This window comes from Cuculus canorus, chromosome 17, assembly GCF_017976375.1.
Source record: "Cuculus canorus isolate bCucCan1 chromosome 17, bCucCan1.pri, whole genome shotgun sequence".
In the NCBI taxonomy this organism is placed as follows: Eukaryota; Metazoa; Chordata; class Aves; order Cuculiformes; family Cuculidae; genus Cuculus; species Cuculus canorus.
In genome coordinates this window covers 10,399,542-10,424,965 of record NC_071417.1, presented here as the reverse complement: position 1 = coordinate 10,424,965, position 25,424 = coordinate 10,399,542, and the positions used below count along the sequence as shown (strand labels likewise).

General features: G+C 46.8%; 2 protein-coding genes across 7 annotated transcripts in view; one reads left to right on the top strand and one right to left on the bottom strand.

Annotated features, from left to right (window-relative positions):
• The window catches only part of RHOF (ras homolog family member F, filopodia associated), a 29,981-nt gene extending 17,559 nt beyond the window's left edge, over positions 1-12,422 (bottom strand). For 4 of the 6 annotated variants that reach the window (XM_054082502.1, XM_054082506.1, XM_054082503.1 and 1 more), the window contains exon 1: positions 6,661-7,204. The gene's annotated coding sequence lies outside the window, so the exon portion shown is untranslated. Of the gene's footprint in view, positions 1-6,660; positions 7,205-7,240; positions 7,377-11,146; positions 11,294-12,009 lie in introns of those variants that run through there. The other 2 variants (XM_054082505.1, XM_054082504.1) reach the window with 2 other exon arrangements.
• A 289-nt stretch (positions 12,423-12,711) lies between these two features.
• The window catches only part of SETD1B (SET domain containing 1B, histone lysine methyltransferase), a 49,917-nt gene continuing 37,204 nt past the window's right edge, over positions 12,712-25,424 (top strand). Inside the window, exons 1-6 of the mRNA XM_054082499.1 lie at positions 12,712-13,218; positions 13,512-13,666; positions 14,087-14,185; positions 14,673-14,943; positions 17,979-18,091; positions 20,952-22,127. Of these exons, the coding sequence (XP_053938474.1) occupies positions 12,909-13,218; positions 13,512-13,666; positions 14,087-14,185; positions 14,673-14,943; positions 17,979-18,091; positions 20,952-22,127 (2,124 nt within the window). The 5' untranslated portion in view covers positions 12,712-12,908. The remainder of the gene's footprint in view (positions 13,219-13,511; positions 13,667-14,086; positions 14,186-14,672; positions 14,944-17,978; positions 18,092-20,951; positions 22,128-25,424) is intronic.

Sequence of the window (25,424 nt, the reverse complement as noted above, 5' to 3'; positions counted from 1 at the left end):
CATCGCTTTTGCACCTGGCCCAGGCAGGAAGCTCTCAAACCTTTTGGATAAGAACATGGGGAAACTGGCAATATTGATAGGAGGAGAAAAAAAGGATGGCAAAGTAGGCTATAAGAGAACGGAGTGTGGGAGAAATAGGGGCAGGTTTTCACTGAGTGATGTGTGGCATTGACATTAAAGGGCAGTTAACGCGTGAAGTTTGCATCCGCCCCTCTGATATTTGTGCAAACTTCCTACAGGAAGGCAGTAACTGCAGACTGAAGAGATGATAAGACCCTCTGTTTATATCTCTATGGGAAACATCATAATTTCTGCCCAGTTTTGTTGAAGTGCTAGAGGTACATGGAGAGCTAAGCAAGGAGCGCTTGCTCTGTCATTTTCTGGCTGGGAAGAAGCTCATACATAGGGATGGAGGTTGGGGAAGAGCCAGAGAGGTTTGCAGCTTGTCAGAGCATCGCGAGACAAAGGATGGGCCCAGGCTGTTCTGAGACCTGAGAGTAGCCATTAAACCAGACAGAGCAAACCCTGCAAAGAAACAGCGATGCCTAGAGCTGGCTAATTAATAACTTGAGGTGCTGGGAATAAACCCAGTTGCAGTTGTGTCATGTTTGCTTGCTTTAGAGCTGTGTTTTTTGGCCTGTGCTGTGCTTGCAGGAGCTGGACAGGTTGATGGTGCAGACTGGCCTGGCTGGATGTCCTCGCTGTGAGCCACCAGAGCAGGTTGGGAAGGTATTTGAGCAACCGTGGCAGTGGCGTGGTCTGGTGTGTGCAGGCACATAGAGGGCAGCAACCTGCCAGCACTGCTCGAGCTCACAGGTCATTGCCAAATGCAGACTGGCGCACTGCCCTGCGTGAGCTCTACACCGCTGTCCTTGATGGCATGTTTCCTGTGCGTTTTTCCCTTCCTACACACATTTCACCCTTCCTGACTCTCATCATAACAACAGGCACACTGTCAAGTTCCAGTTGCTTACTGGGATTAACACGGGAGCTCTGATTTCTTAAGGTGGGGAGATTTCCTGGTTAAAACCATTATAATTAAACTTACATTTCTCATAACGCTAAAAATGTCCCTGTATGAAAGGCAGCTGAATCTACTTGTAAAACGTCAGCGCCCCTAGAACTTTAATGGTCTTAGGAGTCTAACAACAGCATAGACAGCCTGTATTCAAAGATACGGGATTCCAGACAAATGGAAGAAGGAAGCAAATACAGCATCCCTCCGAATCAGACAGCTTAGGCAAAAATCTTCCGAGTACAAAACACATGTGGCTGCATATTTATCAAGTTTTTTATTGGCTTGAAATAAGCACAGAGCCCATGGCAAATCTTTTACACTGTAGATCTGTGTGGGCACCCCTGTTTTCCTTTTAGGACTCAACTTTGGACCTGGGGAAAAGTGTTCTCAGTCAACAGGCCTCCAAGCTAGCCAGAGCTGGCCACAGAGGAGGGCAACAGCTGCCCGAGCCTTAACTCCTCTCCCCACCCTCCCATACAAACGTGCCCCTCAATCCTCTGTCTGGAGCAGCCAGAAGAGGAGAATCCGTCTCCCCTGCTTCCCTGCCAGCTCTGCTGGCATGTTGGGTACTGAGACCATGAAGCCTTTTTTCATGTGGGCAGCCGAGCAGTGGTGGAACCAGAATCTCTTTTGGTCACAACACCCCCGCAGATGTTCGTGACACCCTTTTTACTCTCCTTATGCAACACATCAGGCATTTGTGATAATTGACTGCCACAGGAACCACTTCCTGCATGCTGCTAGCAGCAAGTCTTCCTGAACCACCAGCAGGCATTGCGTGGGGAAAAGACAACGTGCAGGGGAAGGTGCTGGGAAGTAAAGGGAACCCTGTTTTCCACCAGCAACTCCCAGAAGAGAGAGAGGGAGAAAAGCAGCGATGGTTTTGCAGATTTAGTAGAAACTAACTTCAGTTAAGAATTAGCAGTGGCCTACCCTCCTGAAAGTTAGAACAATTCAAGTATCTGGAAAAGGTATTTTAATTTAAGACTTACCTTGAAAAAAAAAATAGCTAAAGCAAGAATGAAAATAAATTAGAAATTAGGCAAAGGTAAGAACAGAGCCTGCAGGAATCAAGTCTAAACAAAAGGTGGGAGCTATGCAAGGAGAAACCCACAAATGGCAGGGGTTGAAATGTAAAACCTACAGAACACTGCAAAACATGAAAGATGCTGTTGTATTCCGCACCTCCTCTTCCCGGGTGTAGCTGTCTCCACAAGGTGAAGGGCAGTAATGAATCAAGCTCCTTCCCTCTCTTCCTGCATTTTCTATTCAATTATTCGCAGGCTGTGCAAGTTTTGCTTTATTTCCCTGCTCCATATGCCGCACTCTCCTCCTGGGGGTTTTTTATTCCGAACTGTGCATTTGGCCTCTCTCCCATTTCTTTCTCCTCGGTGCGTGCCCCCCGCTCTGCTAGGATCTGCTGTCTTTGTAACCTCCGCTGTGCACATATGCTGGCTCTGCCTCTCTCCTCCCCGCCACCCCCTGCTTCTGGGCCACCAAGTGTCCCTTCCCTTCACTCCAGCGTTTTTGCCGGGGGGGCCATCAGCCAGCCAGAAAAGGAACAATTTTGCTATGGCCACTGCTCCCATTTCCATGCTGCCTGCTCCTCTCCACCGATCAAGGGGAACCCGTGTTGCTCCCGTAGTACAGCTGATTGGTAGCAAAAGCAAAGACAGCTCTGCAGCTGCTTAGCAACTGGGAGCTGCTGTTATGCAGCAGCGTGGAAAGGCAATGGATGGTACAGCATTCGCTAATTCTGCACGTTCTAGCCCACTCGGCTGAAAGCTGGGGCTTAGAGGACCAGCGGGGGCATTCCCAACCCTCCTGTCAAAAATAAATCAAGATAGGATCCTTAACTGCAGATTTGAGAGCAATGGCAACAATGTCAAGGGCAAAACTGTCTCGGTTTTTCTGTTGTCACACCAGTTAGGAGAAACTGCTCCAATTTATAAGCTAAACCCATTCCATTTGATCTTTGTCTTCACTCTTCTGGCTGCAACATTTTCTACTCCATATGCACTGCTTTTGTTAAAAAGGCTCACAGGTCTCCATCTACCATCGCGTCTAGACTGTTTAATGACAGGTGCTTGGATACACAAGTATTTTAATGCATAAATATCCTTTTAGATTACTTATCTGAATCTTCATTTCCTTGTGATGCAAGCTCTCTGAGGGCCCAAATTATTTAAATGGTACATTCTTTTCATTCTTCTTCTTTTTTTTTTTTTTCTTCTTTTTTTTTTTTGGTAAAGCTGCATTGTTTAGCCCACAAAGACCTGAATTAAAATGCTTGGCAATTTGACGGCTTTAGGATGTTTATTAGAATTGCCAGCCTTCTTGATTTATTTCATTATTTTTATAAGCTTTAAAGTATTCTAAAAAAAATAACTGGTGGAACATTCTGATGGGATCATCATTTCCATAGCAGCTGCATTTCAATAGGCAAGAAGGAATACAAAACATTCTCCGAGTCAGGTGTTGAAACAACTTCTTTATTCCTTTGTAGCTCAAGAATGATTAGATCTCTGAAAGCTCTCACTGCCTATCGCACAGGGGTGGCTTTGTCATAAAACTAGCAGAAATAAAATGAACAGATACAGTTTAAAAAGAAACCAAAAACCTCAGCCCTGGCAAATATCCAACGTGTCCATCGAAATTTCTATGGATCTTAGACAAATCAATGTTTGTTCCACTATTGGGTATCACCACACAGCTCTTTGCACCCAGGCAGGCAAACAACAGAGCAGACTAGTGACTCGCTGTCATTGTTACCCTTCCATCCCGTGCCTCCTCAGAGCATGCAGGGACTCGGGTGAAATCTGTCAGGAGGTTGCTTATTTTGGCTGAGAGATTCTCTAATCATCTGCTGTTCTTAGGAAGACATGAAACATTTAATAGCAAAAAAACTGAACAAGCAAATACCCTGTCCATATTCCTACTCGATCTTCCTTTTTTATATTCTTAGCCTGGTTTCCTAAAAGTCTAATGTGACTGGAGAAGAGAAGGCACCAAGGAGACCTTACAGCAACCTTCCAGTACCTGAAGGGGCTACAAGAAAGCTGTGGAGGGGCTGTTTAGAAAGGCTGATAGTGATAGGATGAGGGGCAATGAGTATGAACTGGAGAGGGGCAGATTTAGACTAGACGTGAGGAGGAATTTCTTTGTGATAAGGGTGGTGAGGCACTGGCCCAGGCTGCCCAGGGAAGTTGTGGCTGTCCCATCCCTGGAGGTGTTCAAGGCCAAGTTGGATGGGGCTTGCAGCACCCTGATCCAGTAGAACACATCTCTGCCCATCACAGGGGTTGGAACTGGATGATCTTTGAGGTCCCTTCTAACCCAAACTATCCTATGATTCTATGACTGTGTTCTAGGTAATCTTTCCTCTCCTTCCTCCAATCTCAGTCGAGTTAGGCAGTGGGGGAGAAGCTCCAAATGTATTTAGGACTTGAATGAAGAGCTGAGCAGTGCATGTGGTAGAGGCAGCACCTTGGTCTCAGGGAAAGGCAGGCTGAGCCCGTACCAAGGGGCAGCACCACTGCCAGGCTGGCCCCTGTGGAGCTCCCAGCCAGCATGATACTCCTCACTCAGCCAAACTGGGAAATTGCTGGGAGATTTGTCAGGGAGTATTTTTGGACACAAGTCCATGGGAGACACAGCTTCATGAGTTTAGCTGCTGAGAAAGAAACTGTTTTAAGAAATCACAAGGTTGGGTGGTAATAGCACTAGCAGGAGATTTCTGCAAGAGGGCTGATGTGCCACATTTCAACCCTTGTGAAGCATTTATGTGATTATGAGTAGGAGAATCTAAGAGCAAGAAGGCGTGATCAAACGGATTAGAACCCATCTAACAGGAAGGTCGCAAAATGCAGTTGTAACCACTGTGTCCCAGAGCTGTCATCTTTCTTTCGTGAGTCCTGCAACAACCTGTTCTAGGCCCTACATTATTTAATGGCTACATTACAGACACCAGGGCAGGCAAATGCTGCAGCCTGCCTCCTGGATCCCTTCCAGCTCCTAAACTGGGCTTTCTTCCCATGCAACTGGGGTGTGGCAAGAGGCTGATGTACATTCAGACCTCCTCCTGACATAATATTGACACGGCTGAGACATACATACACCCAGAACCAGGAAACTTCTACAGTGGAGACAGAAACAGTTGTTTATCTGAATGAAAATTTAAATCATTACCAATCAAGTTTGTAGGTGAGGGGTATAAATCAAGTCAGTAGCAGAATGGTTATGTAAAAAAAAAGGCCATTGCAAGCAACAATGCTGTCGAAGGACTTGTCCTTTTCAAGAGGGCCAAGTGTAAAGCCATACATGCACAATGAAAAGCACAAACCAACTAGGCGAGGATGCTTTCCCCAAGAAGGAGCATTTGAGAGTATTTTCAGAGCCATGCCGGGAAACCAGCTGAGCATGTGCTGGTGTAATCCCTGAATACCCAACAAAGAGATCTCAGCCAGAAGGGCTGTTGGCATGGGTATGATCAGCACTGATCATTCTGTCCCGTTCTGCCCGGATCAGAATGGTGAAAAACCGCAGTGCTCGCAGGGAACTGTGGCAGGAACGGTTACAGGATTAGTAAAGATATTCCCAAGGGGGAGCTCTGCAAGGCTGTGACGGGAGTGTTAAATGCTCGGCTGATCAGCCTCTACACGGCTACACGGGGACGGAAACCTGATAATGGAGCATTCCTCCGTCAATCTGACTTGAGATACAGCGACATCCAGAAACTGAAAGCAGAAACTAGGCAAGTTTAAAAAGGTATTTTACTTTCTAGTCTGTCAGGTACATTTTGATGGAAACAATTTACTAACTCTTATTTTGCTTGCTCTCTCACAGCCCACTCTAAAATGAAAATCTGGTATTTTTCTAAGATGCAAGTATGCTGTAGTTAAAATTCTTTCAAATGAGAAAAAGCAATAAATTCACAAAAATCTCAGGACCTGAATAATGCAGGAAGTTGAACCAGATGAACCTAGGTCTCTTTTGTCCTTTATAATCTACTAATCTAGTTTCCTTGCACAAGCAGCAGATTGTGACATGAAAAGCTTCACTATAAGGGATTCTGTGTACTAGCCAGTCTAAAACAAAACGTTGTAAACAGTCACGATCATTGTTTGGCAGAACAGCTGCCTATTTTTTATTTCACTTTGCCTCTCAATCTAATTTGCTCTTGTTGCAACACTTTGCCAAAGAAATTAAATCACTTCTTATTGATAACAGACAGTGAAATAATTAGCATAAGAGTTTTCCACTCAACAATGCAGGGGAGGGACGCTGTGGGCAAGAACAAACCCCTTTGCTTCAAGAAGAATGTGCATAGAGTTACCACAAGCCCTTCAGAGAAAAAAAATCTTTTTCCTTTCCCCTGAAAGGTTTGTTTCTTTCTCTAAAGAGCCTCATGCAGCAAACCAGGGTCAATCTAACTCGAGTATGAAAGTCTGGTTTGACCTTTCTGGGATTTAAACAAGCTGTACCAGAACATTTAGCTTTTCAGATACGAGGTTCAGCCATGAAACCACCCACTCTGCGAGTGCAACCAGTCTCAACTGCCTTGGTGACTTTTAAACTACATTGAACATTACAGTCATTTAGAAACTCTAAAAACGGAAAGAAATTTTTCAGCTCAGACTTACAAAAACAATTTCCAGAAGTGCTGAGGACCCACACAACTCACTGGGTCGGCACGGCGGGCTCGCTGTACAACGCCTGCTGCCCCAGCAGTTTCTGGCCCTGGTTTGCACGTACGCAGCGCCAGGCACACGCTTTAGGACCTCTCCCAGCTGGAACGCTTCATGGGTTCTACCATCGGGAACGGCCGTCCTGAACAATGATTAATTGCAGACAAAGATCATAGTCCTGGAAAAATGCGCAGAGAGGTGCAAGTACAGACAAAGCTGTCTAAGCTCCCACAGTATTATGGTCTGTCTGAATTGTTTCAAAGCCTGCATTAGGCACAGCTAGTTTGCTTCAGGGTTAAACAGACCAACGTCCAGGTTTAAATGCAGATATTACTAATATCCAAATGTCTATTTAAACGTAGATTTTAAATCCCAGGGAAGTTAATAGCCGACGCTGTTTAAATCTGCTCTTTTAACTGCTCTTTTTTTTAATCGCTTTATGTGCTGACTTAACTCATTATGATGCAAGCTGCAGCAACGTTTGCATTACAGTTCAAACCCCCCCTGCAAGACCAAGAACAGATCTATACCGTACTTTGATCTGCACGTCGCCTGTTTCGGCCATTTCGTCCTGTTCCAGGAAGCTACAATGCGTTTTCACCTCTATTGAGAAACAGTAGAGGAGCATTTTAATGGTGTTTAGCTAAGAGTAACGTCACCGTTTCTTCCAAGTCTACCAGAAGAGTATCAGTTAAAGCAATTGTAAACCAGGAAGGCTGCTGCAGCCCTGGCAGGAGCAAGGGCCAGGCGTTTGAAGATGGTCTGGCCGGACCAGACGTGTCTCACAGGGACCGAGCGGGTCTTGCAGGGACCAAGCGAGTCTTGCAGGGACCAAGCGAAGGGTCTGGCGGCCGCCGACCACCATGGCTCCAAGCACCGCAGCCCCGAGAGAGGGGCTTAGGGCGCAGAGGTAGCTTTATAAAGCCAGCCTGGCAGTGCAGAGACGTTATATTTTTCCTTTCCCTCCATGGAAACGTGTTCTGTTTTGTGCGGACGGTTTGTCGCTTGTTCTCGACAAAGAGCCTGACCCGTTGAGGAGCGAGGAGGGAACAAGAAATGAAGAGATGAGCGTAAGCCCTCGCGTCGTTGCGAAAGGCGCAGCCTGCGGTGCCTCCTTCGCTGCAGCACCCTGCTCCCTCGCAGGAAAACACCCCTGAGCCTCGGCACACACCGCAGCAAGGGTTTGGCACCCACGGAGTGGCAGGAGCTGGCGGGCAGGGAGCATCCAAGCCCGGCACATGGCGCTCCCGCAGCATCCCTGCCAAGCAGCACTTACCTTCTCCCTCCCACAAGGTCCACAGGATGGTCCTGCTCTAAGGGAGGCCACCTCTCTACAAGTGTTTTGTTTTTTTGGTTTTTTTTTTTTTTTCCTCCCTGTCCTGCCCTCTGAAGGGGTTGCTCAAAGCCAGGCTTTTCCTATCTCCCCCACTTTGGGTCTGCAGTGGAGCACGAGGTGCAGCTCCCCGCAGAGCTTGTGAAGCTCCGAAACAACCCCCGCGCCTCCAACCCAAAGCCTGCTCGGGAGAGAGGAGGAAAAAAAAAAAAAAAGGCAAAGAGAAGAAGCAAAAGAGAAAAAAAAAAAACACGAAAAAGAAAAAAACGAAAGCCCGAGCACATGGAACACCTCAGAGGCCGTGGAGGCTGCAGCTTGGCCAGCCCAGCGCATCCCACCCCAGCCCGGCTGCAAGCGGGAGGAGGCAGGGCAGCAGGCTGGGCGATGGCGGAGCTTGGAGGGGGGGGGAAGGAAAGCCCAGGAGGGGCAGGAGAAGGAAAACAACAAAGAGCCATGTGACGAGCTGGCGACACCGCCCTGCTCCCCCCGCGGCTCATTTCCCTGCTTCTCCCTCTCCATCCCCCACTGCTGCCTGGGTTTTTAGCCGAGGAGGGGCTGTTGTTGGTTCTCTTCACTTCCCTCCCCCTCCGCTGCAATACGGCTAATTTAATCTTTTAGCATTCGCAACGATACAAAAAGTAGTTACTATGACAAAAAAAGTGGAATATTTGGATTTAAGCCAAAGTTCATCCTCGTGACTGGATTTTGCAAGTTAGACAGAAGGGCTCTCTCTGATAGAACGCTTTTTTTTAAAGCATGTTTTCTTCAAATGGTGTCCCAGCCCGTGGAGGGGGGGTGGAAATGGATGATCCTTAAAAGTCCTTTCCAACCGAAACTATTCTATGATTCTATGATCTGTGCTGAACAGATGTGTTCTTTTCTATCACCCCCTCTGTTTGCAGCCTTTTCCCGTCTCAAACACAAGGTCAGGCAGAGAGCTGGAGCCAAAGCTCCAAATTAGCAAGAAATTTGACTGTTGTGAAGCTCATAATGTGAGAATTGATAAGTTTTGCTGCAGCTGGTTTGTATGTTTAATTATCTTGTAATATAAATCTCTCTTGGATCAAGAGGTAATATGCAGACACTCTCCAGACATGGATAAATAACCTGAAAGAATAAACCCTCTCTTAAAGTAACAAGAATTTATTGATATGCTTAATTGTCTTGTAAGATGTAATTATCTTAGGTCAGGAGAGAACCTGAACGGAGTCTCCAGATGTGGTCAGAGAACCTAAAAAAATAAAGGTTCTTTGGGGACTTACATGCTTTTTTGTCTAAAACGAGTATATCTACCTACTGCTTTTATAAGATGGGATGTCTTTTTTTTAGAAGGGCATAATTCAGCGCTGAATTCTGAAATAAAAATATTATCGCTTTTGCTCCGAAGACTTTGTTCTTTTCAGTGAATGTTTCTCATAACAATAACATTAAAATTAGTCCTTGGAAAGTAACAGAGGGTGCTTAAGCTAGAAAAGAATAGAATATGCCTGAGATTTCTCAGAAAATTTAGGGATGGAGTGGGAAATGGATTCTGTGCCCAGCTCTTGTCTCGCTGCACAGGATCGATGGAATAGCGTCGCCCAGGCCTGCATTAAAGGTTTTTTTTTCTTTCTAAAACTCCAAAACCGAGTCGATTTGCCTTCATTTTCGGTCTCAACACAAGTCGAGGGAAGTTGAAGGCTGCTGCCGGAGGAGGGGAAAGGGGGGGAAGGGAGCAGCCGAGGGGCGGGTGGCGTTATTTATAGTCACTGAGGGCTTATGCTGAGCCGCCTTTTGTCCTCGCTGCCCGGCCGGGCTGGAGCGGCGCCAGCCCCGCCGCCCTCAGCATTGCCTTCCCCCTCTCCACCCCCGCCGCCATCTTGTGTGCGCGGGGGGGGGGGGGCTCTCCCCCACCCGCCGCCATCTTGTGCTCGGGGGGGGGGCGGCCTCTCCACCCCCGTTGCCATCTTGTGTGCGCGGGGGGGCCCTCCCTCCCCCGCAGGGGCGCACCCCCCGCCGCCATCTTGTGTGCGCGGGGGAGGGGGTCCTTGCCCGCCCGTCGAGCTGCCTCACGCCCCGCCGCCATCTTGTGTGTGCGCAGGGTGGGGGAGAAGCAGGAGCCTCCGACGCGCACTTCATTACAAAGCACTGAGGGGGGGAGAAGGAGGGCGAAAGGGAGGGAGGTGCGGGGGGGAAAAAAAAAAACCAACAAAAAAAGAAAGCCATCTCCCTGCAGTGCTCGGGACACGAAGCGCCGCCAGGCAGTGGGGGAAGAGGCGAGGAGGACGCGGCGCTGGAGGAGGAGAAGCCGTGATGGCGGCTGCGCTCTCGCTTCTTGGAGAGCGCGACCCGGAGCGCCCCTGCCCGCCGCCCCTCGCGAGGGGTTTTCGGCAGGTCGTTTTTTTTTTTTTGGTTTTCTCTTTTTTTTTTTCACATAAATAAAACCAACCAGACTTCGGCGGGGGAGGCCATTTCATGGGCTGGGTGGCTGTGAACGAATTTTTATCAACTGCGTCACGGCTTCTCCAACTGTAAAACTGCAAAGGGTCCCTCACTTGGAAGGAAACTCCCTCATTTTGGATTTACTTTCAGACCTCCTTCTTTCCCCCCCCTCTCTCCAAGTCACTGCCTCTCGGTATGAAGGATTTTACAGTGCTTTTTAGTGAAAGCCGCCATTAAGACGTCCTGAAAAGCCACCCTCCCCCCATTTTGTTGCCTTGTTTTTTTTTCTCTCCTCGAGCTGCTGTATATAGACGGATAAAACATGTAAGGGATCCCTACCACCACCGCCTTTTCGCCTTTTTAATCAACCTCAGTAACATCTCACTGTTGGCAGCCAGATTTTGGGTTTTATTTTAACAGCCACGTAATGCCCGCCATGGACTCAAAGCCTCTCTCCGCAAACAAAACCAACCCCAGGGGCTGCAGACGACCAAGCGCTTTGTGCAGAAAGAGAAATCCCTCTCTGAAAAAATAAAGACGTTTGAGAGACGCTGTTAGATGTATCTGAGGAGAAGGGAAAGATCGCCACGGCTCCTCAAGGACTGTTTTTCCGCCCAGGACAATAACGTTTAGCCGCACAGGCCTGGTCTGCGTGTTTCTCTGCAAGGGCAAAAGGGTTTTACTTACCCACGCACCATAGTTGAATGCAGCTCTGAAGGTGAAGTTAACGCTTTTTGAAAATAACGGCTATAAATATATATCTCACCACTTCTCTCGTAAGTTTGCAAGTCAAAGCGGATCTTGTTACGTTACGGATCTTTGTATGGCAGTGGTCTAGCACCCAAAAGAGAAAAAAAAGGGGGAAAAAAAGGGTATAGAAAATGTTGTCCAGCTATGTTGGATGACCGTATGCAGTGAGGACTCCTACTCGAGGCTTTAATCTACCTTCCTGTGGCAGATTTATTCTGTACGTAAAAAGGACATTCAGTGTTTTTCCATGGAGCACGCAGACACTAAAAATGTCCTCCTAAACAGCTGTAGGCTGCCCATGTTAGTGTGAAAACACTGGTTAACATTTACTGGCTGTAAAGAACTCTTAAGCATCTCCTAGCCAGATATTTTGCTTTGTAAGTAAAATATTTCAAAAAACATAAATTGGTTTAGATAAAGACGACAAAAACATAAGACATGCAAATGAAGGCTTAGCAACAAGGACCACTTCAGTAACATTAACATGAAAACTGCACTTAGCAAGGACAAAATGGATTGGGTACTTACAACATAAGAGGAAAGGAAAAAAAGCTTAGCATAGTAAAATTGCTTTTTTTTTTTTTACGAGAATTCACTATTCCTATGTCTATATTTAAAACATTACCTTGTAAGCACCAAAGGAGTGAATAAAAATGGCCAGGAACCAAGTGTTTGATACAGGAAATACTCTCTAAAATTTATTGTTCAGTCATTAGAGAGTTCTATAAAGCTTAAAAATAACCCGAAACCAAAACCACCACAACAACAACAAAAAAAAAAATTAAAAATAATGTATTTACTTTCTGTTGGCATTCGGAATTGTTAACTGCTGACATAGGGTGTGCCATGACCTAGTTACACAAGACAAAGATGGATCCTGAATCAGAAGGGAAAAAAAAAAATCCGCATTATTATTTTTTTTGTTTGGTTGGTTTGTTTGGTTTGGTTTTAGGTTTGTACCTAAATCTTCCTTCTTCAGGGATTCCTCTAGCCTGATGCATTCATTACCACCACCCCGAGCGCTCCCCGCCAGTGGACGGTGTGGATTCACATGGCGTCTCCCCTCTTATTGGAACAAAGGAAAAAGCCCATGTTGGCCATTTCGCTTCCCCAATGCAGAAAAATGGCTGCCGGCTCTGCTCGGCCTCTCCTTAGCGTCTGCTGAAGGATGGTTTTTTACACCGCCGTCTAATAACTCACAGCCCCATGGAAGCCGCTCGCCCATTGGCCGCGCCCGCCCCGCTGCCGCCCGCCTCGACCAATCGCCCGCATCCCGCGCTCCGCCCGGCTCCAGCCCCGCCGGGGACACCGGCCTTTAATCCCTAACACAAAATGGAAGCTTTTCGCCCATTGGCTGCCGCCGGCACCGGACCTTTCATAAGCAAAACTGCTCTTTGCCCGCACCCTTTCCCTCGGCGGGGGCGCACCGGTACCCCCCCTCCCCGGTGCGCCGTGCCGCGACCCCCCCCCACGCCCCGTATCCATCCCCCTATCGGTCCATCTTGTTTAGAAACACTTAGCGCTAAGGTAAACGCAGCGGGCAGATTCCACTCGCTCCCCTTGTGCGTGGCGTTAAAAACGAGGTGTAAAAAAATCGTGGCTAGTTGTCCCCCTCCCCACGAGGCTCCGATGCGACGGCGCCGGGCGGGGAGGCTGCGGACGGCCCCGCGGCGGGGGCTGCGCGGAGCGGCCGCCGTGAATGTGCGGAGGGCGGTTTGGCGTTCGCGGCGCTCGCAGCGGTGAATTGTGGGAGGCCGCCGCCGCCGCCAGCAGCGAGCACACACACTCGCACACATACACACACACACACACAATATGTGGTGGCTCGCGAAAACGGGAGGCAGGAGCCTGGCGGGCAGCCCGCGCCGGTAACCGGCCCCCATGTGAGACCCGAGCTCGCCTTTCGCCGCCCGGACACGATCGGCCGCCCAGCGCGATGTCTTTCCGAGAGATCAAGGCGGGGGAAAAAGCCAAGCACCCTGAAGATCATGGCAAAAAGCAGAGTTCAAGTGAGATTGGGTCTTTTTTTCTTTTTTCCTCTTCTCCTCCTCCCTCTCTGCCTCTTGTCTGGCTGGGGTGGAGGGGGGGACCCGGCTGGCGATTCCCCCATTTTAGGGCTCGTTTCGCGGTGGATTTCCTCCCTGCCTGGGTGTGTAGAGCGGGCGGCTCGTTTGAAAAAAAAACCCAAAAAAAACAACAACGAGGAGGTCTTTGTTGAATATTTTAACTTTATGGTTTTCCGTGTGGTTTTTTTTCCCCCCTCTTCTCCCCTTCCCCCTTCCTCTCACCCTCCCCCGTCCAGGTTGGATCAACGGAATGGAGAACAGCACGCAAGCCAGCACTTCAGTCGAGAAAAGAAATCACCATTGGAGAAGTTACAAGTTGATTATTGACCCGGCTCTGAAAAAAGGACAGCACAAACTCTACCGTTACGATGGGCAACACTTCAGCATGCCTGTGAGTAGTGGGGGTCCGGGGTTTTCCCCATTGTGTTGTGCCTCCCCCTTCCACCTCTCTCTTTACCGGCGTTTTGGGGGCTTGCGGTCCCTCCGGGTCCTGGTAATCCCTGCTGTGGCACATGTGTGTGGGAGGAGGGTCTGGGGGGGGACACGCACAGCCACCAAACTTACTGCCACCTGACACTGTGTATTCAACTGTCAGGAGCCCAAACCTGCGGCTTTATTTCTGTGTTTCTAATCTGTGTGCATTTCCCAGCAGTATTGCAATTTGACACGTGTGTGTATGTGTGTGTGTGCGCGTTTTCCCCTTCTCTTGAGACAGCCCGTGCTTCCTTGGGGCTATTTTTTCTTTTATTTGTATCTTAAATTTCAAGCCTTGTTATTGCTGGTTTTGTGCTTTTTCTCCTCCTCCTCCCAGAACTCCGGAATTGCTCCTGTGGATTGTGTCAGGGATCCCAGAATAGGGCGAATATGGACCAAAACTAAGGAGCTGGAGCTGTCTGTCCCCAAATTCAAGGTACTGCCCTCGACTTTCGGGTTTAACTCTGTATCTTGTTTATCCGGGAGCAAAGCTTGAGTTCCAAATAGTTTAATGGACCGTTTAAATGACAGTCATATTCCTGTTAACATTAGTGTTTGGCAAACTGTTCAGTAATAATCCTTTTCTATAAAGATAACAAGAAATCAATACATCTGTCTAAGGAGATCACCTAAAGATTTTGGTGTTGTGTGTTGGGGGCTTCTTGGGTTGGGGTCTCTGCTGGCAGCACTGTTTAAAATAGGGATTTCTGGCCCAGAAAGGAGCCGGTTTCAATGAATGACTGCAGCGGCAGAGGCTCTGCTCAGCTCCGGGGTTCATGCCAGAGCCATGATAGCAGCTTTCTTTCCCCAAAGTTTGAAGGATGCTTTAACTCTCTCCCTCTCGTGCCATCCTTATGCCCTTCCTCACTCTTTTTAATGATGGCAATTATTTTTATCGCCCCTCTCCTTGTGCCTGTTTCCAGATTGATGAGTTTTATGTGGGGCCAGTGCCTCCTAAGCAGGTCACCTTTGCCAAGCTGAACGACAACATCCGCGAAAACTTTTTGACCGACATGTGCAAGAAATACGGTGAAGTGGAAGAGGTGGAGATCCTCTACAACCCCAAGAACAAGAAGCACCTGGGCATCGCCAAAGTGGTCTTTGCCACTGTCAAGGGGGCCCGGGAGGCTGTCCAGCACCTTCACAACACCTCTGTCATGGGCAACATCATCCACGTGGAGCTGGATACAAAAGGTGAGGGGGCACGTTTTGGCCTCATGCGTTTGTGGTTTGCAGTGCGTCGGCCCATCACGCTTCTAAAACCAGAGGCTGTTGCAAACCGCAAGGGCCCAGCGATTAAAAATATGCCGGGAGTGCTCCAGTCCCCCCTGCGAGCGGGTCTGGTTTCTGGGGCCTTTGCGAGTCACGTGGAGCCAAATGTGTTGTCTGTTGCTAGGAGACAGCCCTGTAATTTGCAAGATGCTGCCATCCTGCCTGTCCCCTGCCCTGTCCTCGCTCTCAGGGGCCTCCCGTGTCCCCCGTCTCCCTGTCCCAGACTGGTCCTGCTCGGCCACCTCCCGTGGCTGCCAGACCCCGAGACACCTGGCTTTTGCAGACTTGGGAGTTTGGGGACAAACCTTGGGGTTCCTGGGACTCACAAACCCCTGGATTCTGGCAGCAGGGCTGGGTGCTGTCCTCTGCGTGCCGGGCGTTTCATTGATACGGAACTCGGAGCTGGCAGCAAAAGAGTGCACACGCAGCACTTGTCAGTGTGTGCGAGTGTGTAAGTGTGAGACTGTCTCTTAAAGCGACAGGAGCTCCGATTTCTGGAGGTAACTGACTCCCAGCCCCAGAGCCCAGCCCCGGGAGCCCAGTAAAGTTTCTGGAAGCACGAAACCATTGCATTTCACTGCTCTGTCTTTCCTCTTTCCAGTGGTGTTAGTGAAGGACTTTGGCAGATATGTCTGAATTTTAGAAAATGTCTAAAGTGGAGGAGGTGTAGATTAGCTGCCGCTTGTACTCTTTCATTCCAAACATGGCATTTCCAGTTTAAAACTGCCTTACTGCACCCTTTCTTGGAAAGAGGATGTTGTTAACACCATTTTCTTAAAAATGCTGATCATTTTGTTCTGAATTAAAAAGTTTTAACAGTTTAGTGCACACCCGATGCAGCGGTTGGTGTGCCATGTGTGGTAAGAGGGTGTAGAACGTTTATTGACATTACCGATCACAGTTAGAAGAAAAATCACAGTAGTAACATAATATTTTCTAGTATGAGCTAAGTTTGATCTTACATCTGTATACTTCGACATTCTAGTGTCATTAATTTGTACAGACAGGCACCTTCCCCTGCTAACTTTGAAATTCAAAGGTATAAAATATGTTTAAGAACGGGTAAACCATTTGTAGAGTTAATGATGTAAGTGGTGGATGTCTTAATGAGAGGCATTTTGAACAAGCTGATTGTGCTACATTCCTCCTTGTTCTCCTCTGTTTATGAACTACCCTGCAAGTCTTGAACAGACAACAGTTTAAGAAAGTCAGCTGTGCATCAGGGAAATGAGGGGGTTTTATGCTTTGGTTTCTTGGAAGAAAATGTTGAAGTCTTAGTTTCAGATTGCCTTGTTTGCCAGCTGTTTGCTTCCAATGTATTTTCTTCCACAGTTGCATCTCTTTCTTTCTAAAGGAGTAAGACTGTCAGCGTGCTGTAATCTGTCAGAAGCAAGTAAAAATGTTATTCCTAAAATAGCATTAGCTGGTTAGGGTATTTTTAAAGTACACATGTATAATTTTCAACATTTCTTCCTAGTTTTCAGCTTTTCAAGAGAATGAAATGTTCATTGACTTGATTTTTGTAGTCTAGCAAAATAAATATTAGGAGCAAAAGTGTTGTTTTATCTGTCTGGCCAGAGCACAGGCGTGGGAATCGGGAACTAATAAATCCAGTCTCCTCATCTAAAAGTTTAAAGCAAAGACTAGTTTAGTTTAAAGCAAATTCTCTGCCTCAGTTTATCCAGCTATAGAATGGACACAATTACCTGTCCTTAGAAAAAGAGATGAGAGCTGTTTCACATTCATAAACTTCTTTGAAAATGAAGTTGTAACTTTCACTGCATTGTGTTGGGGTTCTAGGAAGAATTACTTTCTAAGAGTTACTTTGTATTTCCTTAAAAACAAGTTTTCAAGTAAGCCTGATACCCGCAGCCTTGGGAGGCAGTATGTGTTAGTATTTCAAGCATAATATTTCAAGCATCTCTTCAAGGTCTTGTCTTGAACAGATCTATTTTGTCTTGACTTTAGTTGAACTAAAACAGTTTACATAGTTGAGGATGTGGCTCAAGACTTTGTGAAATGAGATTTGATAACCAAATAATCTCATCTGCAGCGTTTATTCAAGATAAACAAGTCTTTTCCAGTAAGCAGGACCATGCTTTGTTTTCAGATTGCATGGAGTGATTCACAGGGATTTTGGGGTTTCATCCTGCAGGACTCCTAGTGAAAGCAGTTCTGTTTAGGGGGAGATCTTGCCTGAATTAATTTTCTTGGCTCAGGTGCTGGGTCTGTGTATTCTTTATCTGTCAGAACAAAATTCAGACAATTTGAGGATCTGATTCTGTTTCCTTTGAAACGGATGACAGATTTCTTACAGACTGTGAGAGAAGTAGGATTGGGGGTTTGTAGTGATGAAATATCCGATGTTAAGAAACTGGATCTTTGTAGAATTTAGGAATGAAAAGGCTGAGGCTCAGTATCAATATATGGGACAGTTTGCCTTCTCTGCCACTGAGCACACCTTAAACTGGGAGGGGGTGTTAACTGTTTTGTCCTGGCTTTCCCAGACATCCTGCTTGCATTATTAACAGCCAGTTTCTACTAGCAAGGTGTATTAGGAGAGCTTTCTGAAGTGGCCCTGGTTGTTGGCAGAGGCTTGTCCCTTGGGTGAGAGTTTCACTTCTCAAATCTGTAAGCTGTTTGCTTGGCACTTTGGAGAGGAGGGAAACTGCTGCTCTCCAGAAAGCATGGTAAGGAGAAGAGCTGCCAAGCAGGCAGAGCGGAGGAAAAAGGAGTTAGAAACCTCCTTGTCTTGGCTGGAGAAGGGAGTCTGACTTCCTGTGCCCGGCAGAGTATTTAAAACTGATCCGTGGAAGCCTCAGGGGTGATACCTTCTCCATGGCGTGGGTGCAGCGGGCTGGGGGCGGTAGCACAGTTGTGAGGGTGTCAAGGATGTAGATGTTTACATAGGCTGTGTTATTTCTGTTTAATCGACTCTTCCATTGCGGTATGTGCAGGTGAAACCCGCATGCGATTCTATGAACTGCTCGTTAATGGTCTTTACACTCCTCAAACCCTTCCTGTCGGCACCGAGCAGGACGTATCGCCAACTGTGAATGAAACAGTGCAGGTATGTTTGCTTTGCTTTTTTTTAAGAATTAACTTTCTAAAAAATCCCGAAGAAATGCATTGCTATCATTAGTGTTTTAACTCTTTTAATTTAGCTTCTTTCTCTTGCCATAGTTTTAGTGGATATTAGTAATTTACATGTAAATGTAACTTGCTCATAATTGCCATAGCAAATGTAACTCTGCGAATGCAGTGCATGTGGCTAATCTGTATGCTGGTGTCTGCATAGCGTGGTAAGTGCTTTTGTCCTTCTGAATGAAAAATACCTACAGAACCGACAGTGTGTGCCCCATTAACATTAGAAATTCCTGCAGTTAAGAGGACTGCATCAGGTCTGTCCCTGAGATGAGGTAATTCCCTTGAAGTCAGGGGGAATGATTTACAGTGGTACATTTGGCATAGTGTCTGCAGTATGTAATCCTTAACATTCTTCAGAGTTTCATAAAGGCTGAAAGAGGTAAAGTGTCAAATCTTTAATAGTGGCATTAATTTTCTAGAATCTTAATTAGTCACTGGAATCAGTTCTTAATGAAAGCAGTGGACAGAATTCCTGAGGGCTTCCAGGGGTCTCTTGATGTTTAGGGTACGATTCTCTAAATGGCTTCATACAGTTACCTGCTCCCTTATGAACCCCACTGGTGTGAGGGGATGAGGATGAGAACAGGTTGCCCAGAGAAGTTTAGTCTGCCCATCCCTGTTCAAGGTGTTCAAGGCCAGGTTGGATGGGGCTTTGAGCAGCCTGGTCCAGTGGGAGGTGTCCCTGCCCATGTCAGGGGGATGGAACTGGATGATCTTCAAGGTCACTTCCAGCCCAAACCATTCTATGATTCTAAGTGAAGCCTATTTGTCTGAAATAGTCAGACTCCCAGGCTCGTGTAAGTGTACTTTGGCTCCTGATTGTGGCTTTAGAACCCACTTTAAGGCATTGCATTTGAAAGAGATTTAGCAAAGGTTTTATTTTTGTTCTCGTCACTCTCATGACTTCTTAAAATGTCATAATTTCATTAATTCTGTGATCAGATATTTTCAGGACAGTGCTATACATTGAATGTGGAAAATCCCATTGATCTGAAAAAATTCAGTTCTCTTCTTCTCCCACCAGCAACCCCAACAGCAGCAAGGCAAAACCCCAGTATCCTCTTAAGAAAATCATGAAGAGGCCGATCCTTCCTTACTTCCAAGCAGTGTTTTTAAAGGCAGGAGGGTGGCAAGTAATGGTTTTGCTGGGAATCCTCTATGAGCAGGGCCTGGATTTTAATTTCTGCTGGTTACAGCACATCTCAAAACCACACAGATTTTTTTCTTACTCCTTTTTTTAGGGTTAACAGCAAAACACTTATTTGATGGTATCCCCCAAAGCAGTCCCTGCTGTAATTATCTTTAAGATTGTTTCTCTAGATTTTGTGCTCATGTATTATATTATTATCCTGAATTTTTTTTTTTTTCCCAATTCCCTCTGAAATTATTGCTTTGTGGGTAACTTGTAACGGTTTGTGTTGTGTTTTTTTCGCTAAATTCGGCCAACAAGCTTGTTTGCTGTTTTAGTTTAGTAAAATACTGACATTTGCTTTCCCCCTCAGGCAAACAGCAAAGACCTGGCAGTTTTGTGAGCCACAATCCCTGCCTCCAGGCCATATCCAAACCCCACTGAAAAACAACCCACATCACATCTACACTGAAAGTGTAGAGATGTGGCTTTTAGCAGGAGGTATGGGGCTGATTCCTGACCCTTTTTGTGGGTTTTGGAACAGTTGAGGAAGAAACTTTCCTGGTGAATCTGGTCTCTAGGGGTCACACCAAGAGCAAATCCACACTACTGAGTGAGTGAGGTGTGTGCGAGCATAGCAGGTGGGTGAGAGCTCAGCTTGGGTTTGATGGTGTTGGCATGTTATAAACAGGTTGTTTTAAGGGTCTCTTTACTTACCTGTGCTTGTGAGAGTAGCAGCCAGTCTTGCCAGTTAGCTATCCCAAGTGTGCTTCTGTGGAGTTGGAGCTCAGTCCTGCCTCTTTTGCTACCAGGAGGATTCTCACCAAGCTCTTGCTTTGCATTATGAAAAATTGATTCTGGCCCTCATGATTAGTGTGGCACTGTTATGACTCAGCAGAGTCTGAGCTGGAGCAGGGCTGCTCCTAGAAACCCCCTGAATATGCTTGTGAAGTGAGCTGCAGAACAAATACTTGCCTGCTCTGTAGGCTTGTAGGGTTTCAGTTTGCAATGCTATAATCAGTAGTTCTCTACCTGGGCATTTAAAATGTGGTTTTAGCAGTTGAGAACTTTGTGCTCTTTGTACCTGTAGCCTTTTCCCTTGTTGTTACAGGTGAATGTTTGGTAGATTGTGTGGTGGGTCAGCTCTCTCAGTGGGACCAGCACAAAGCCCTGCCACGTAGGTTTGGTTGCAGGCTGCCAGTTTGCTGATTTGTGTGTTCTGACTTGTTCATGAAAAAAAAAAAGTAAAATTGATAATATTTCACATTTTTCCTAATTACCTTCCCTACTGGCAATTTAGACAAGCCTTACATAGCTGAAAGAGTTTCAGTTTCTACCAGCTAAAAATGTTGTGCAAGTCTTCTGTTCACCTGGTGTTCTTGGATGTAGCTTAGAGGAGAATACTGTTGTATCTGCTTTCTTCTTTTTCTTACAGGCAAGTTCCTCTTTGCTTGCCTTTTTCTTTCAAATCAAAGGGAACTGTTAATAATGGATAATGGTTTGTGTTTTCAGGAATGCTGTAACTTTTTTTTTTTTTTTGCTATGAAAATCTGCAAACTCCTGGGTACTCAGCTCCTCTGAAACGCAAACAGATTAGGCAAATATCTTTTCAGAAGTGTGTGTTCAGGTGCTTTTCTCTCTTCTGTTTTCATAGTTGACGGATTCCCTGAAGCGCCTCAAAGACAGTAACCTTTCTTCTGCGGGATCATCTGTTACCCCAAACAGCAGCACGCCATTTTCCCATGACACAGCCTATTCCAGCTGTCGGCAAGACACCCCAAACTCTTACAGCCAATTTACCCCCCAGTCCCAAGGAACACCTCATACCCCACGGCTAGGGACACCGTTTTCCCAGGATTCCACCTATTCTAGTCGCCAGACAACGCCTGTGTACCATTTTGTACAGGACAGTGGGTACAAACCCAGGAGACATGATACAAAATTTACAGATGCCTACAACCGTCGACCAGGACATCACTATGTTCATAACTCGGCAGGTGTTTTCCGGGGGACGGAGCATCAGTTCAGTACGTTCAAATCCCATCAGCAGGAGCCAGTTCAGTTCTCTCACACTCCTCCCCTAAGCCACTCTAGTTCTTCGAGCTACAAATCTGCCTTCTCTCCTTACCAAGCACCAGCTGTGTTTCCCCAAACTGAGGAGCAGCAGTTTCCCCAGACTTCCAGGGAAACAGAGTACCGAAGACCTGCGCCACCTCCTGCCGAGATGGTTGTGGAAAGCAGCACTGCCACTAACATCGATTTTGTCCCTGTGAAGGAGAAACAGGAGGAGCCTCCGCCCTTGCCTGATTCAAACTCTGCTCCTGAACCGAGCACAGCATCTTTCTCTCAGACTCCGGAGAGAAGCGAGACCCCTGGTACCCCCACCATGGAGTCCGAAATGCAGCATAACAGTTTAGACTCAAGGATTGAGATGCTCTTAAAAGAGCAGAGAACAAAGTTACCCTTTCTTAATGAGCATGACTCAGATAACGAGATTCGAATGGAAGGTAGCCCTATCTCCTCTTCATCTTCCCAACTCTCTCCCATCCCAATGTATGGTTCAAATTCTCAGCCTGGTTACAGAGGTCAGACGCCTTCCTCCCGCCCTTCCAGCACTGGCTTGGAGGACATTAGCCCGACGCCGTTACCTGACTCTGACGACGACGAGCCCATCCCCGGGACAGCTTCTCTGAGCCAGAATTCCCGGGGGACGTCGGAGGCCAGCATGACTCCCATAGATCAGCTAAGTAGGACCTCCAAAATTGAGACCTTAGAGGCTAAAGAAATGGTGCCTGGTGACCAGACTCCAACGTCAGAAAAAATGGACGAGGTAAGTGAGCTGGAACTGAGTTAAAGCTCGATGTGTATCCCTAGAGCTGGACGGGGCAGGGAGTTGCACTTCTCTTTTAGTGTTGTTAGAGCGTAGGGTTTATGGTGGTTTTTTCTTTTCCTCAAGGCAGCTGGAAATGAATTAGAAGGAACACAAAGTGATGGTCTTAATCAATTTGCCAGTCTCCAGTTTTCTGTGTTTATTATACCAGCCTGCTGCAATTTATAGCTTTGGGAGAGCTCAAGGACTGCCCAAGCCATGGAAGTTTGGCCAGTGCTCCTGCTGTATGAGTGTCCTGAGTGTCAACAGATGCTTAAGCCACTAGAAGAGTTAATCTAGCACTTTCTGCCATCGCTTTTGTCCCTGAGCGTGTGTGTGTGTGTGTATGCACACACTTGCTTAAGGGGGCTTTCATGTTACACCAAAGTATTGGATGTATACTTTGTTTGATAGCTCTCCAGCTATTTATGCCATCTGGTTTGAGCAGGAGACAGTTGTTGGATTTTAATACTCACTTTGCTCAGTTGAAAGAGGGAGGTAGTTGGCTTGTGGGGTATGTGCTCCACCGAGTCTTCCAATAATAGAGCAAGCTTGCTGCCTCTGCTGGGGCATTTGTGGCTGAAGGGACAGCGAGAGCTTAACAGTGTGGAATGGTGCCAGCAGACGGAGAAATTATGTTGCATGGTGTGTCTGAGAGGTCTATTGCAACAAATGTGAGTATCGCTGCAGTTTGCTGTGTCAAGGAGCGGTCACAATACAGATCTTTGGAAATGCCAGACCCTTTCTCATCTGTGTTTATAGCAGTCATGCAAGAAAGTAAAACTGCTGTCCCTGGTGTGCAAGAACTCTGCCATAGGGGGACCTCAGCCATCCAAGAGGGCTAGTCTTGTGTAGATGTCCCAGTGTCATAGATCAAGGTTATTTACTCATGGAAGTTTGCTAGGGTTGAGCCAGCGGAATGGATTTTCCTCCAGTGGTGTGCAATTGTGAGGTTTTCACCTGAAAAGTGGCTGCATTTCAGGAGAGAGGGGAGCTGCTCCTGCGGGTACAGGCTTTGCAGGGTGCTTAATTGGAGGAAGAATGCTGCAGCAGTAACATAGTGCTGCTCTTAGGGCTAAACAGAAAAAAATTCTGACTGTAGTGGATATTTTGTTTTCTCTACATGCTTTTCCAAACCTGCTTGTCCTTGCAGTTGCCAGTTCAGCCTTTGAAATAATTCAGCTGCTTGCTGAATTCTCATTCATCATCTAGGCTGGCCTAGGCTCCCCTCTTGGGAGGCAAGTCCCTGGCCGGTGGGACCTGACGATGTATTAATTAGGAATGGAGTTCTGATTCCTTGAGCTCAGTCTGGCAGGCTTACGAGAAAATACTCTTAGTTTGTCTAAAAAAACAAGGAAGACTCATCTCCTTGCCATTCTGGGCTTGTATCTGCTGTCCTTACTCTCGTGCAAGTGGGTTGCAGCCAATTGTGAGCGTGTTTAGGAAGATGGATGAATGCCAGCATGGTATGTGGGGTCAGGCACTCTCTGTAGCAGAGATCAGTGCTGGGGGACTGGCTGGGATATTTGTAGGTTGTGATATGGGGCAGCGGTGTGCTGACGCTGAAGCCTGTGCTTAGTCTTTGTTTCACCTTAATGAGATGCTGGTACAAAATGGTATAAATGCCCCAGTCCTCTGCAGAAGTCAGAAAGGTGGTAGCAGGGTCTCCATGTGGGTCACTGCTGCCTGAATTGTCTGCTCCCCCCCTCGAAAAAGTTCGATGTTTGTTATTAGTGCTCTTTATTCAACCCTCCTCTTGGTTACAAATCACACTAAACTATTCTGGTATGTTTGAAAAATTGCCTGTGCCTTTGTTACTCCTTCTGATGCACAAAAACGATCTCCATGTGGTTTTGCTTCCTTCCCTTGCCCTTCTCTCCCCCCACCCCCGGTTTTTTTTTTTGCTTTAGAAAAGGGCTCTCCTGGCTTCCCTCTGTTTTGCTGAAGGAGCGGAGCTGAACAGTGACTTAACATAGGCTGAAATTTGAGCCGCGGCTTTCCAACTGAGTTAGAGAGGAGCACTGGGTCTGTCTGAGGGCTGGAAAGCTGAACCTTCAGCTTCAGCCTATTGTGATACTACTATTCAACTTCTAGTCCTTCAGAGAGTCCTCCAGCAAAACAGAGGGAAAGCAAGCCTTCAATGTTTCTAGTGCCTGTGTGGCTTGGGGAGCAGAGCAGAAATGATGTATTAGCGTAGGGAGGGTTCATTAAGTATCATAAGGAAGCAATAAAGGGTAGAGGGTTTGAACTTATTTACTTCATATTTGGCTCTTCAAAGGTTGGAGCAGCCCCAGGCCCATTCTCTTTGGGCGGATACTCTAGCCACGAAAATCTCAGGATTCATAAGGATGCCAGCAAAGTTGGAGGGAAGTTTTGCCTGACAGGATAGGTGCTTTTCAAGGATCTACTCCTGTTTCCCGTCCAAACAAGCACAATTTTTGTCAATGATTGCTAATACAGTAACATTTGTTCTATAGGTGAAGTGCTGTCAAGTCATCAGGGAAGTTAACCACCTCAGGCTTGCCCTAAGTAAAGGAGGTACAGCCAAGTCCCAGCAATTGCTCTGATTTATCATGCAAGACCCTGGAGTTTGATTTCAAGATCCGGTATGATACTCCTAAGCCAGAGCTTGGCAAGGAGTTTGGGTGTGGGAGAGGAAGGGCTGTTCATCTGTCTACAACACCTAACCCCAGTTAATCTCAGAACAGTGATTATGGTCTGCAGAGAAAGTCCTGCTAAGCTTAGCCAAGGGACGAGTGCTGAGAGGTGAAACAGAGCGGGATGCGGGCAGTACGAGGTAAGAGGAGAAAAGGGATCTTTTACAAACAGCACAACCTGCCAGCCAGGAAGATGAGGCAGAGAGGACTTTTTCAAGAAGCTAAAAGACAGCGAGGAAAGAAAACAGCCAAGCTGCACTGTTAGTTTAGGAAAAATGTTGAGAGTAGCAATGTACAAACTTTCCTGCTTATGTTCCTGATAGATAACAAGGAAAGAATTGTAATAATTTTTTTCACAGGCTCTTTGCTGTTTCAGAACTTCGAAAGTTAAGTAAAGTTTGATGCTTTGACATCCCATTTGAGCCAGGTCTTGTTTTTACTTGGGTTGTTGCACGAAGACATCCAGCCTGTGTGTGCTGGGGAAGGTGTCAGGATTACAAGTCACTCTTGTCATATATTCACACCTTTCATGTTTTAGCTTATGAACATATTAGTTCATGTGCACAGCCAGTGTGTAATAGGAAGACCAAATCATTGACAA